The sequence below is a fragment of the Rhododendron vialii genome, chromosome 5a (genome assembly GCF_030253575.1).
Source record: "Rhododendron vialii isolate Sample 1 chromosome 5a, ASM3025357v1".
Lineage (NCBI taxonomy): Eukaryota > Viridiplantae > Streptophyta > Magnoliopsida > Ericales > Ericaceae > Rhododendron > Rhododendron vialii.
The window spans coordinates 24,153,564-24,166,429 of NC_080561.1; the positions used below are offsets into that span (position 1 = coordinate 24,153,564).

Sequence of the window (12,866 nt, forward strand, 5' to 3'; positions counted from 1 at the left end):
ACAGCATCTCCAAATCCACGTGGGAGAGAGTGTGAATATGGAGGAAAAATTATCCTATGTTTCTGAAGCATCGACACGTGTTTCAAACTCATTCTCCATCACACATCTCTTTCAAGACATAGAATGAGAACAATGCTAGGGTGAATGGAACACAAGACCAGAAAAAAATTAAACTCTCTTTATCGACTAGGGTTGTATCCGTTCGCCATATAGGGCCGAAAAAAACACCAATGTGATTTTTTATTGGTCTTATGTATCGAACGGGCACAACCCTAATATGCTTTCCATATATTAGTCCGTTTCAAATGAGGTGATCCTCATTTTAGTTAAATACAGACCTTCCTATTTCTCCCCTTTCCCGATTGAGTTTTGATAATCCGAGCCGCTCAATGTGAGTATCCGCTAGAAATTAACAAAAAGAATGACTGTGAATGACTTCATCCGAATAGTTTTTTATTAAATAGATCAATAAAAAACTGCTCAAATCAAGCATTTTTTGGTCATTTTTTTTCCGATTTCTCGTGCATACATTTAAAATCACGTTCTGAACACATTGAGTGGCTCGGATTATCAAAATTTGATCTGAAAAGGGAAGTCCACATTTTAAGAGGTTCTCATTTGACACTTTCCCTATATATATATATATATATATATATATATATATATATATATATACGGGGCGGTTCCGGAAACCTTTTAAAAAACCCCTAAAAAAACATTCCATCTCAGCCCTTCATTTCAAGGGCTGAGATTAAATCCCTCATTCCTCCCCTAAAACTAAAAACACGCTACCCCTTCTTCTCCTCCTCTCTCGCGTCTGAGAAACGACGCACCAGCAGCCCCCCACCTCTCCACCTCCCTCCACTCCGACCGACGAGCACAGCCGCTGACGACCCACCACCACGCGACGAAGACCCTCTCCATCTGCTCGAGGTAATGCTCTCCCTCCCCCTCTCTCGAAGAAATGGAAAGGAAGGTCGAAGCAGGGTCAAATCGCGAAAATCGAATCGCACCACCGAAGCTCTATTGCCAAGGTCTCTCCTCCTCCTCCTCCTCCTCCTCCTTCTCTCTCTCTCTCTCTTCGTCGATGAGCCCTAGATTCTCCATCTTAGGGTTCCAAAATTTGGGAACCCCCAAAAATTAGGGTCTGTCATACACTACGAAATTGGAGATTTTTTTGGGTCCGTTCGATTGGCTAAATTAGATGAGTTGATTGCACAAGAAAGCTGGATAACGAGCAACGTTGTAAAAATCATTTAATTGTACAAGAAAGCTGGATAATGAGAAACATAACAATGGACAATTTGCACATCTTTCTTTGCAGCCATCTGTTTTGGTGTGATGAAGGTGTTTTGCTTGGCTTTGTTTTTTTTTTTTTTTTTCACTCGTTTGTTAATTAAATTTTCTATTGCAGAGGGTATATGGATGAGCTGAGAAAAACTCATTATTGAGAATTTAGGCATGCTTGTACTTGGTCAATAAATTTCAGCAATACTCTTCTCCTATGTTGGTTGTATGTTAAGTTTTTTTGGCTTGGAATTTGTAGAGAGACTGGGAGATGATATAGAATCCCTTGGAATATGATATAGACCCCCTCGGAAAATGCAGAGAGGCTGGGAGATGTATAGAATGTAGCCTATGCTTGTTTTGGCTGGGATGGTGATTATGATAAGAAAATGAAGAAAGATATACTGATACATACAAAAAATATGTATATGGGTGTCTTTGAGGATTACCCGATATGCCTTCACAACAATACAACATACCTATCCCTCAAGCCTTCAAAGGGATGCCAACAACCTAGCTGGGTAACCAACTCTTCTCTTAAAACTCACTCTTCTTTTTCCAAGTTTTGTACTTTTCCTTGTCTCAGGCCAGTGTTTTTGTGTTAGTCTTCTCGCAATAGCTGAGGAGACTTTGGTAGAGTTCCTTTCTAAGGCTATTGGAACTGCTGTCGATTGGGTTCAGATGATTGGGATGAAGGCATGATATTAATCTCTTCTTCTGGGCATATCACTTTTTAGTCTTATTTATTTTGCTTAAGCTTCAAAACTCACTAGTCATTTTTGACTTCATTGTAGGCTGGTCCGGATTCTATTGGCATCGTTGCTGTTTCCCGCAACTATTAAATCCTCATCTGTTTGTGTGCCTATCTCTCTGGTTGATTTGCTGGATTGGTTTGCCCAAAATGTCAAAGGCGAGAGCTTCAAGTGCAGAATTATGAAATGTTCATTGGGAGCTGCAGTGTATCCCATCTGGAGGGAGAGAAACTTACAAGTGTTCTAACAGAAAACGATGGCTAGTGATGAAGTTGCTCGGAATGCTGTTAACTCCATGAGGGACTTTCTCAGTTCCATGAGAAGAGTAAAGTTATCCATGGAGAATAAAAGATTGTGTGCTGAATGAGGACTTGTTGATCAATACATTCTTAAGTAAGGAGTAGGTTTTTTTTGCTTTCTAGTAGCCTCCTTTGTGTGGAGTGCCGTTGGTAGTGTCCATGTATAGGTTTGTTTTTTTTTATGTTGTTGCTTTTTCCTTGTAATTCTCCTTAGAAGGTGTATAGCTATATCGTCAGGATAGTATCCTTGACCTTATTTTCGATTTATGGTTTTTGTGATACCATTTGGTCACCTGTAATAAAATGGAGATGTAATTGATTTGGTTTTTCTTGTCAATGGATAGCTTGGTAATTGATTTTGGCCATAAATGTGACTTGCGAATGTTGATTTAGAATGAGAAATGCCTAGCGTGGGCTTGTGCGTAGCTTGATGTGGTTCCTATTGTTGTACTGATTGAGACGCTAGACGTCGGGCTAGGACCAAAAATAGGGGAGACTTTGCCAATTTTTTTTCGAAACCTAACTTTTTGAATGGACACGATACAGACACGGGCACTCCAAAAACTAAATTTTAGCACTCCAAAACCAAGTTTGAGATCCCAATATTACATGTCAATACAATGTTACATGTCAATACCAAGTGTAACGATTCAATCTTTCTTACATTCAAGTCCATACCAAAAATATATCCATAAACAAAACTTTCATTTAACTTAAAATCTTGTCCATCCCATTACATTCAATTCCATTCCATCCCAAAAATATATCCATAAACGAAACTTTCATTTAACCTAAAAACTTGTCCATCCCATTACATTCAATTCCAAACCGAAAGCACAATAACTACATTACATTACTAAATAAAGCCAACATGCCAAAATACTCCAAGATCATTCGGAGCAATCGGAGTCTTCTACTTGGTCACTATCTGAGCCTTCCTCTTCCTCTTCCTCTTCCTCTTCCTCTTCCAAGTCTATTGAATAAAATTGACAATTAAAAAAAAATAAGATTAGTAAATAAGAACATCTACGTCAATAAAAAAAATAGAATTAGTAATTGAGTAACCTTTGTTAGTTTTACGCATTGGATTCGAAGGACAAGTTCTCTTGTCATGTCCAAATTGAAAGCACATGTGACACTTTCTTTTCTTCTTATTTAATGACATCTCAATACTGCTTTTCAATCTTTCGGACTGTGTAGTAGCGGGTTTGCCCCTGACATCCTTTTTCCTACCCTTGCAAATTGAGATGTTCGGATCCAAAAGCAACATTTGAGACGGCGATGGCTCGGTAGATTTCTCGATATCTTTTTCAGCACAAATTTCAATTGGAGACACCTTAGAAACTTCTTGGATCTTCTTGAATAAATCATTCATACCTTTAATAAAAATTTTGTATGCCTCATTTGATGGGGCGGCCAAACAAGCCAATTTTGTAGCTTCTTGACACATATGACTAAGTCTTAATGCCTCAGATGCTTCTTTGCCGTCGTCATGCACCAATCCTTGAAAATCAATTATCCTAAATTTGTTGGCCTTTTGCCTCCATCGTGGAAGAATAAAATGTTCCGGTATTTCATCAATGTCTAATCGAACGAACACTTTCAAAATGTGCGCACACAATATCCCAACAAACTCAAATTGTTGGCATTCACACCTACCCTCATAGGTTTGTGAATCCAATGTCACCTCGAACTTTTCAAGCTCATCATCTTTTGACTTCACTACGAAAGATTGAAAACCATCGCCATTTATCACATTTTCAACTTTGTAGTGAAAGACTTTACTCCATTCATCCTTGAACTTGTTAAAGACGTTTCTAGTATATATTTTCCCCGCATGCTTCAACAAAAATTCATGGTCATTAACAATCCGAAACTTATGTTCAGACTCAAAATCTTCATCATTTTCCCTTTTCACAATCCTACTCAAGGCTTTCTCATACTTCACCACAAATTCTTTGAGATTTGACGTGTGAGTTACAAAACCATCAAAAAATGAGTTGATGCCCTCACTACGTCCGGTCGTATTCATACCAGCGAAGAATGTACCACGATTATAAACGGGTACCCATGATTCTCGAATATCAAACAACCCTTGAAGCCATTGGTTGCTTTCTAACTCATTTTCCTTCATCAATAACATCCATCTCTTTTCAAAATCCTCTTTCTTGTATGTCCTCCTAATACATTCTTTCATATCCTTCTTGAATTTCGATTTCTTATAGTACACTTGTGACAACTTTTCCACAAATTTCTTCTTAATATGCCAAAGACATAAACGATGACGGGTGTTGGGAAAGACCTTGGCAATAGCTCCTTTCATTCCCAAGTCTTGGTCAGTGATGATAGAAGTTGGAGGTCGTCCTCCCATAGCGTCAAGCCATGTTTTAAACAACCATTCAAACGTCGTCTCTGTCTCGTCTTGTAAAAGTGCACATCCATACTGTATTGACTGCATGTGATGGTTTACTCCCGTAAATGGTGCGAAAGGCATATCATACTTATTTGTTCGATATGTTGTGTCAAATGTGACCACATCTCCAAAATAATGATATGCCATGCGAGATCGAGAATCCACCCAAAAAAAATTAACTGCCCTCCCACTTTCATCACATTGAATCGCATAAAAAAATTGTGGATTCTGCGCTTGTTTGTCCTTAAAGTAGTCAAGAACTGATTGTGCATCACCGCAATCTAGGTCTCTATGCCTCACATTCCTCAAGTGATTGTAGCAATCCCTATTATCAAAGCCAATGTACTCACCACCAAAAATTGAAGGAACTTTTGAAACATCTATATTTTCTCTATGAAATGTCTCAGTCAAATTCTTAATTGCTTTCGGCATGTTTCGATTTGACTTCATTTTCATCCTCTTACTTGGAGTCACCAGTGGGTGGTTGTGATTTTCATCAAAACCTGTTACTTTCCATTTGCAATTCCATTTGTCATGAATAATCCGCAAATAAGCCTTGCATCCACATTTAACCGTTGAACAATTTCTATCTCTTTTCTTTGATATCACCTTCTCCTCTTCATCTACCGCATCCACATTTAACGGTTGAACACCCTCCTGCTGCTTTTTTGCAGCATAATTTCCTTCTTTTGTGCAAACAAATCGCACCCTAGTGACTTCATTCAACCTATTTCGTCCTTTGTCTGAACCTCGAGTACGAATCCAAAACCCATTTTCTTGACCATAACGTTCATAGTAATTCCGTGCTTCTTCAATTGTCTCAAAATACATTCCAATTGTCGGTGTTTTAAACTCTTCCTCATTGTTATCTAGAGTCTCCGTATCCCTAACTTCAACATCATCTAAAGCCTCTAACTCCATTGTTCACCTTTCAATTGCCTGCAAAGAGGAAAGTAGTATCCATTACAAAAATACACATACATATCATACCCGTACGTGTAGTCACAGAATAAAGCACCGCTGGTAATGAAGAAGTAATGCAAGGATTTGGCGACTTAAATAAATAAAAGCCAAATACGAGTGAAGGAAAACAATAGGACCAAACATGTTAATACCAAGTCCGAAGACCAGATTTTTTTATCAACAGTATGCACGAAATTACTACTATTATATAGGAATACAGTCAATGTTGATACTCTCTAAACACCAATCCAGAGACAATTAAACAGCAACCCATACTGGAAAAATCTATATTTGTAGAACCAAATTTGATTTACTTGGAATGGTTCAGTGAACATTAGGTAACCTCTTGGTAATGGCGACTTATTCTGATGTTGTGATTATGGTATGGTTCAGTGAACATTAGGTAAGATTGTTCCATTCAAACCGAGCCAAAATCTAAACAAGTTCAACACTCGAGCGATCCCCAAAATTTTCAGGGGCCGCAACTTTAGGACCCACAGGCACATGAACTTCGAAGAACCACATGAAAATGAATTTGCTATAGAAAGTTCAATTCCCATTTTCCACGTAATTTACTCTGTTCACAAAAACCAAAAAATCGTTTTGCGAAAACCCAAATCAAAAGGCAGAATTTATCTTTTGTATTATAGAAGCACATTAAAAAAAAACGACTGTATAAAATAAGACCACCAAATTTCAAGCTATTCCTCTTGTTCTTTTACAAAAGAAACTCGTGTGTGGAAATCACCCCTTACCTAATTACACCCACTTGTAATCGTAGTTATATTTTCCCCCGACAATCCGAAGGGATAATGGAGTAATAATAGTATTAGTAATCAAAAGCTTAATCACAAACCAAAACTCAACTCAAAAAAATATGTGGACTTTCAAAACAGGTGAAGATTACTGCTTGATTAGCCCGTTCAATCTTGAAACATTTAAGGTGCTCTGTTGGTCCAGGTTGGAAGCAGTTTGTTTTGTTGAGAGAGAGACAGTGAGAGAGAGAACTTGTTCTAACCGTGAGAGAGCCCGGCGGTGGTGGCTGTCGCCGGAGGTGGTGGGTCGTTCGTCGGCGGTTGGGTCGTCGGTCCGAGTGGAGGGCGCTGGAGGAGTGGGGGGCTTTGGGTAGGACGGGATTAGGGTGGGAGAAAGGGGGCTAGCGTGTTTTTAGTTTTAGGGGAGGAATGAGGGATTTAATCTCAGCCCTTGAAATGGAGGGCTGAGATGGAATGTTTTTTTAGGGGTTTTTTAAAAGGTTTCCGGAACCGCCCCGATATATATATATATATATATATATATATATATATATGGGGCGGTTCCAGAGACATTTAAAAAAATCCTTAAAAAAACACTTCATAGTTCTCGATCGAATTTTGATGATCCGAACCGCTCAATGTGATCAGAACGTGATTTTATGGGTGTCCGCGAGAAAACAGCAAAATAAAAGATCGGAAGGGCTTCATCCGAACAGTTTTTTATTGAACGGTCCAACAAAAAACTGTTCAAATCAAGCCCTTCCCGGTTAGTTTTTTTGCCAGTCTCTTGCGGGCACCCTTAAAATCACGTTTTGAACACATTGAGCGGCTCGGATCTTCAAAATTTGATCGGAAACTATGAGATTAAGATTTGGAGGATTTTTTTAAATGTCCCTGGAACCGCCCCGTATATATATATGTGTATATATATATATATATATATATATATATATATATATATCGGGGCGGTTCCGGGGACACTTATAAAAACCCTTAAAAAAACCCTCCAAATCTTAATCTCATAGTTCCCGATCAAATTTTGATGATCCGAGCCGCTCAATGTGTTCAGAACGTGATTTTAAGGGTGCCCGCAAGAAACTGGCAAAAAAACTAACCGGAAAGGGCTTGATTTGAACAGTTTTTTATTGGACCGTTCAATAAAGTTCAATAAAAAACTGTTCGGATGAAACCCTTCCGATCTTTTTTTTTGCTGATTTCTCGCGGACACCCTTAAAATCACGTTCTGATCACATTGAGCGGTTCGGATCATCAAAATTCGATCGGGAACTATGAGATTAAGATTTGGAGGGTTTTTTTTAAGGGTTTTTATAAGTGTCCCCGGAACCGCCCCGTATATAAAATACTAATGTGTTAGCAAAGTGCTATGCGCATTTGGTCATTTTCGTTGGTCTAATAATTAAATGTATCTAGCGTTTATTGTTTAATTTTTTGGCTTATTTGGAATTTTTTTTGGAGATTGTTGTAAAACAAGGGATTATCTTTTTGAGATTTGTTCGTTTGGTAGATGACCGTTTTGTATTTTATTTATGACCACTTTGCTTACCTATGGTTTTGGCCTAGAGTGCTATTGTTAGAATGCTATTGTTAGAATAAAACATACGCTAATTTGTAGAGAAAGAATAACAAAATAAATAAATGTAAATTTTTTGTGTAAGACGACAATTCCCCCCCCCCCACCGCCTTGATGTTTCCTGATATTCTCTTTCGTTCGGATGCACAAAATACGAATGACACAGTCACACCCAATCTATTAAACCCTTGGCTAATGAACGTTCTTGTTTTCCTTGCATAAATCGCACTTCTCTCAATCGCTCTTCCCTTCGATCCTATTCAGGGCCGGCCCAAGGGATTGAGAGGCCTTAGGCGAAATCTTGAGGTGGGCCCTATGTATTTTTGAATTAAACAACAATAATCCAAATCTTTATTCTATAAATATTTTGGTCCATATTGAGTATGTTAAATGCCTCTGTTCTGGTGGCTTGAGCAACTTCCTTGAAACTTCCCTAGTCTATGTTTGAGTCACACCAGCTACAAAGGCAAAGCTTGAGCTTCTTTTTGGTCAAAAAACAATTAAAAATAAGAAAGTTCCGTGCAAGGTTTTGAACTCAGCCCTTTAGTAAAGAATCATGTCATCTAACCACTGAACCAACGAAGGTACTTGTTCAAAACTATGAACAGATAATATATATATACTTACTTAAAGCAGTGTGCCCTATTTTGGGCCCAAAATTTGGAGGCCCAAGGCCGTGGCCTCTTGGGCCTTGCCTTCGGGCCGGCCCTGATCCTATTCTTGCTACCGTGACTCATCCTCATCCTCACCCTGTTACTTTCATCTTACTCAACCTCTTCAAGGCCCAAATTGGATGAAACACAACCATACTACAAGCAATGAAAACCTCTTTTTTTATTCTCCAGAACCAGTGAATGGATTCTTCACAATCAGAACACATATGCAGAGGAAAGGAAAGATATCTTCATTGTGTCTTGAGTTGTATTGCAGGGGCCGTTTTGAGAGTTTATATTTATGTGTGTGTGCACGCTAGAATATACCAGGGTTTGTGTTTGTTTCTGAACATGCATGCACGATAAAATCGTGCCCGTTGTTTTTTCATGGTCAGTTTTTTGTTAATGCGTAGAGCTGCGACGAATTATATTAATGAGTAGTCTAGGTTCTAAGTTGCATGCCATTATTTACGTTAATGTACATATGAAGTAACAAGTTTTTTTTTTTTGTTTTTTTGCCAAAATGGTAGGAAATCCATTGATAGAAGAGAAACCAGTACAATAAAGGTTAGCATCTCCACAAAGGGGAGATACAAGCGAATGGGGAGAAACAAGCCAATAAGGCATTCCACACCCACAAACAGTGTTCTGGGCAGCAACCTAAGCCACAGAAACCATAACCAGTACCACAAAAGTTGAGAGATCCGCCAAGGGAATGAAAGCCCGCACAGGGAACAAAACAGCCAAACCAAACCCAGAAAAGAAAGACAAACACCAAAACAAAACCAGCCTTGAGAAATACGCCAAAGACCACTGCGCCTCAGCCAATCCAACCATGGACCACTTCAAACCATGGGCCACTTCAATGTTATCTTTAAGAATCGCAACGCATAGAAGACCCTTGCTTGTAGCCCATCTCAAAGGCTGTAAAGAGGCCATAGCTTCCACCATTGTTTGCGTTGAATGATCAGAGGTCTTTATAAAATGAATGAGTTGAATTGTAAAATAAGTATTGTGTGGCCCAATTGTTTGGTCTAGTCTTCTCCATCTCTTTCCATGGGCGGGGAGGAACAAAGTCACAGAATTAACAGTGTTTTGAAAGACAATTAGATTTCAAATTGGAAAAAGCGCCAGTATGCAAAAACCAACCTACAACCTAAGGTGAGGTGATCATATGTCCAAATAATGAACCTAAAAACCATCACACAACATAGAGTCCAGGGTGTGATGTCCCCTAGTAAATTTTATTCCGAATCATGTTTCTCCTCAAGCTGAACAACAAAAGCATGTGCTTAATAGTGCTGGTTTTTATCGATGTTACTTGGTATTTTCCATGTGTACAATCAAGTCAACAACACGGGAGCTGTAGCACAACAAACAGAAAAAATAGTCCAAGTCATATAGAAATTAGATAATAAAGCCATGCCATTACAAATCAGACGCAATTCTAACCATCAAAGCTTTTTATGCTGAAAAATGATGTTAAAAATACATACCTAGCAAGAACAATAAAAAATGTAGTTACCATAAATACTGAAGGAGTGCCAACCACAAAAGAGCTTGTCCAAAGGAATGTAGAAAGTTACCTGTAACCCCATTCATTGTCGTATCAGGACACCAGTTTGACAAAGTATCCATTCATAGCAATGCCAACCTTGGCATCCAAGATGCTTGACCAGTAAACTCAACAATAAATGGTATATAGGCCCTTTTCTACAGAGCAACAACCTACACAAAGTAAATCACTTCGCTAATTAGAAGATTGTATTTCTGGCATCTCATCAACAAACATTTCAAACTGCCTATCAAAAAAAAAAAAAAAAACAAGCATTTTAAACTCATTGGTACTTTTTTGGGGAAAAAATTAGGAAAGTGCCCATCAATTATCGTAGCAAGGGCCAATGATTTTGCTTTCGAGAAAGACAACATGAACTGATGTAACCTACCGCTGTCTCCTTCATCGTCAGTCGAGACCACATCATCTTCGGTGCATCCCAGGATTCCCTTCCGACTCTTCTCTGATAACCACCCGAGAAAGATAAACATGAACCGAAAAATCCATTGAAAGAGACAAAGGATTAGTACTCAGAAAAACTAACTGTCCGAAAATATAACAAACAAGGAGGTAGCTCTACAACATACATAAAGTCATTCTCTCTACCAATCCTTACTTTATAGCGGGTTTGATTTCGTCGCATCCTTACTTCTTCTCCAGTCTCACGGTGAGGTCAACCAATGAGACATCGACGGTTGGAACACGAAAAGCCATTCGAGTTAATTTTCCATTTAATGCAGGCAACACCTTACCAACAGCCTTAGAAAACACAAAATTCCCACACAATACGATGGAGTTTTTTTTATAGGCCACAATATGATGGAGTTAGGAACCAGATATTTAAAGTAACTAAGCCAAAAGAGAATTTTTTTGGCAGTGGTGTCAAGTTCAACACCAAAACTAACAACTGAATTGCATTTTACAAACAATGTACAACTACAAATTTAACCCAAACAGCTCCACAAAGCCCTTAACTACCTTGAGCGGAGGGAAGAAGGCTATCAATGTAATGATAAATATGCCATTCCGCTCGAAAAGTGTCGATTCCTTGCCACCGTTGCGGAAACGTAGGATCAAAAGATTGACTCACAGCAATGTAAATGAAAATGAAAATGTACTATTGTATGCCCTAATATGCTTTAAGAAATGTGTAGATTCTGCTCTTGAACCAGAATAAAGCTCCAATAGTTCTTGTCACATTGTTATGGGATAGGGCGATACTTCAAAAGGTACACAATTGGAGGTTTATTCTATGAAACTGAAGGTTTTAAATAATGAACACTAACGAACTAACCTAAAATACATAACATAAATCAAATAGTAATAATATATGAATTAAATGATATCTAACATAAGGGATATCAAAGACACTTAAGAAAGTAAAACCCTTCATACCGTAACAGATGAAGGAATGGTTTACAACCAAGTCGAGCCAAGCAGCTATGTTGCGGCTGTTATTCCATCCTCTGACAATTCCCATTGGCAATATCTCTCCATAATCACGAATGAAGTTTTTGAAACACTTATAGACCCAACGTACGAAAGGAGCTTCAATCACCGTAGCTGGGATTCCTGTAAAAGGGAAAAATAATGCTATAATCACCAAGATATAGCGTAATAATTGATGCAAAATAACAGTCAAGAGATTAGCCTCCTATAAAGACACTCAGATTTTGAAATAGCGCACCATAAATCCACACCATGTTCCATTCTAAAACCCATACAAATAAGGAGATTAGCCTACTATAAAAACACTGAGATATTGAAATTGGGCACAATAAAACCACAACATCTTCCGTTCTAAAACCCATGCAATCAAAATATATCACAACGAAACAAAAGATAATCGAATTAAATTGAACCAGGCAGTGGATCTACCAAAAGTAAAGCATGGGAGCTGTAGTACTCCAGCAGAAATAGCACAAAATGGAGATGCATCACAACGACACAAATACAAACCGTACAGAAATCTCAAGCGACGAAAGCAACGCATAAGAAAGCAATAATGAACGAAAAAGAGAAAAGATCCAAACAACTATCAACATTCATTGGATGGCTTACCTGTACAGAAATCAGACGCGCATGAGGAAGACGACGGAAGAAAACCGAAATAGAGGAGAGAGGCCCACCGGAATTATGCAACAAATCTTTGCTAATCAGATTCGAATTCGGAGCACTGAAAAACCCCAACCCAACTGGGAATAGAGAGATAAGAAGGAAAAAGGTCACCAAACCAAGCCAAGGGATGGGTTAGAGAGAGAAACTCAAGGCGATTTTGGGCGAATTGGCCTGTCTTCGTTTCTTCTTCTCTTTTCCATTCATGGCTGTTCCAGCTTTGTTAATGGCTGATTTTCCTCCCTTAGCTTCTCCTTCTCCATGTCTTTTTCCGAAATCCCTCGCTGGGCCATTGAAAGGGGGTTTGGCTTCTGGAGTGATTTATGCTCCGGTGGTTACTGAGGAGAGGAATATTGCGTTTGAATTGTTGGATGCTGATCTTCAGAAGGAACATGCTCACCTGCGTTTTGACGTCTCTGATGGTTTTACTGAACGACAATTGAAAACCCTAACTGCGGAGAATCTGATTTTGCGTAGGAAGGC

At 38.7% G+C, this 12,866-nt stretch overlaps 1 protein-coding gene and 2 long non-coding RNA genes across 3 annotated transcripts; 1 reads left to right on the forward strand and 2 right to left on the reverse strand.

Annotated features, from left to right (window-relative positions):
- The first annotated feature begins 678 nt into the window (after positions 1 to 678).
- Positions 679 to 2,733, forward strand: LOC131326539 (uncharacterized). Its single transcript, XR_009200037.1, has 2 exons — positions 679 to 1,034; positions 2,082 to 2,733. It is a non-coding gene; the product is annotated as an uncharacterized LOC131326539 (long non-coding RNA).
- Positions 2,734 to 3,347: 614 nt separating this feature from the next.
- LOC131327689 (protein FAR1-RELATED SEQUENCE 9-like) lies at positions 3,348 to 5,672 on the reverse strand. The gene has a single exon (XM_058360833.1). It carries the CDS (start codon positions 5,670 to 5,672, stop codon positions 3,348 to 3,350), a length of 2,325 nt encoding a protein of 774 aa, XP_058216816.1.
- A 4,242-nt stretch (positions 5,673 to 9,914) lies between these two features.
- Positions 9,915 to 11,657, reverse strand: LOC131326540 (uncharacterized). Its single transcript, XR_009200038.1, has 2 exons — positions 10,300 to 11,657; positions 9,915 to 10,076 (listed from the first exon to the last, which is right to left on the reverse strand). It is a non-coding gene; the product is annotated as an uncharacterized LOC131326540 (long non-coding RNA).
- Between the last annotated feature and the right edge of the window lie 1,209 nt (positions 11,658 to 12,866).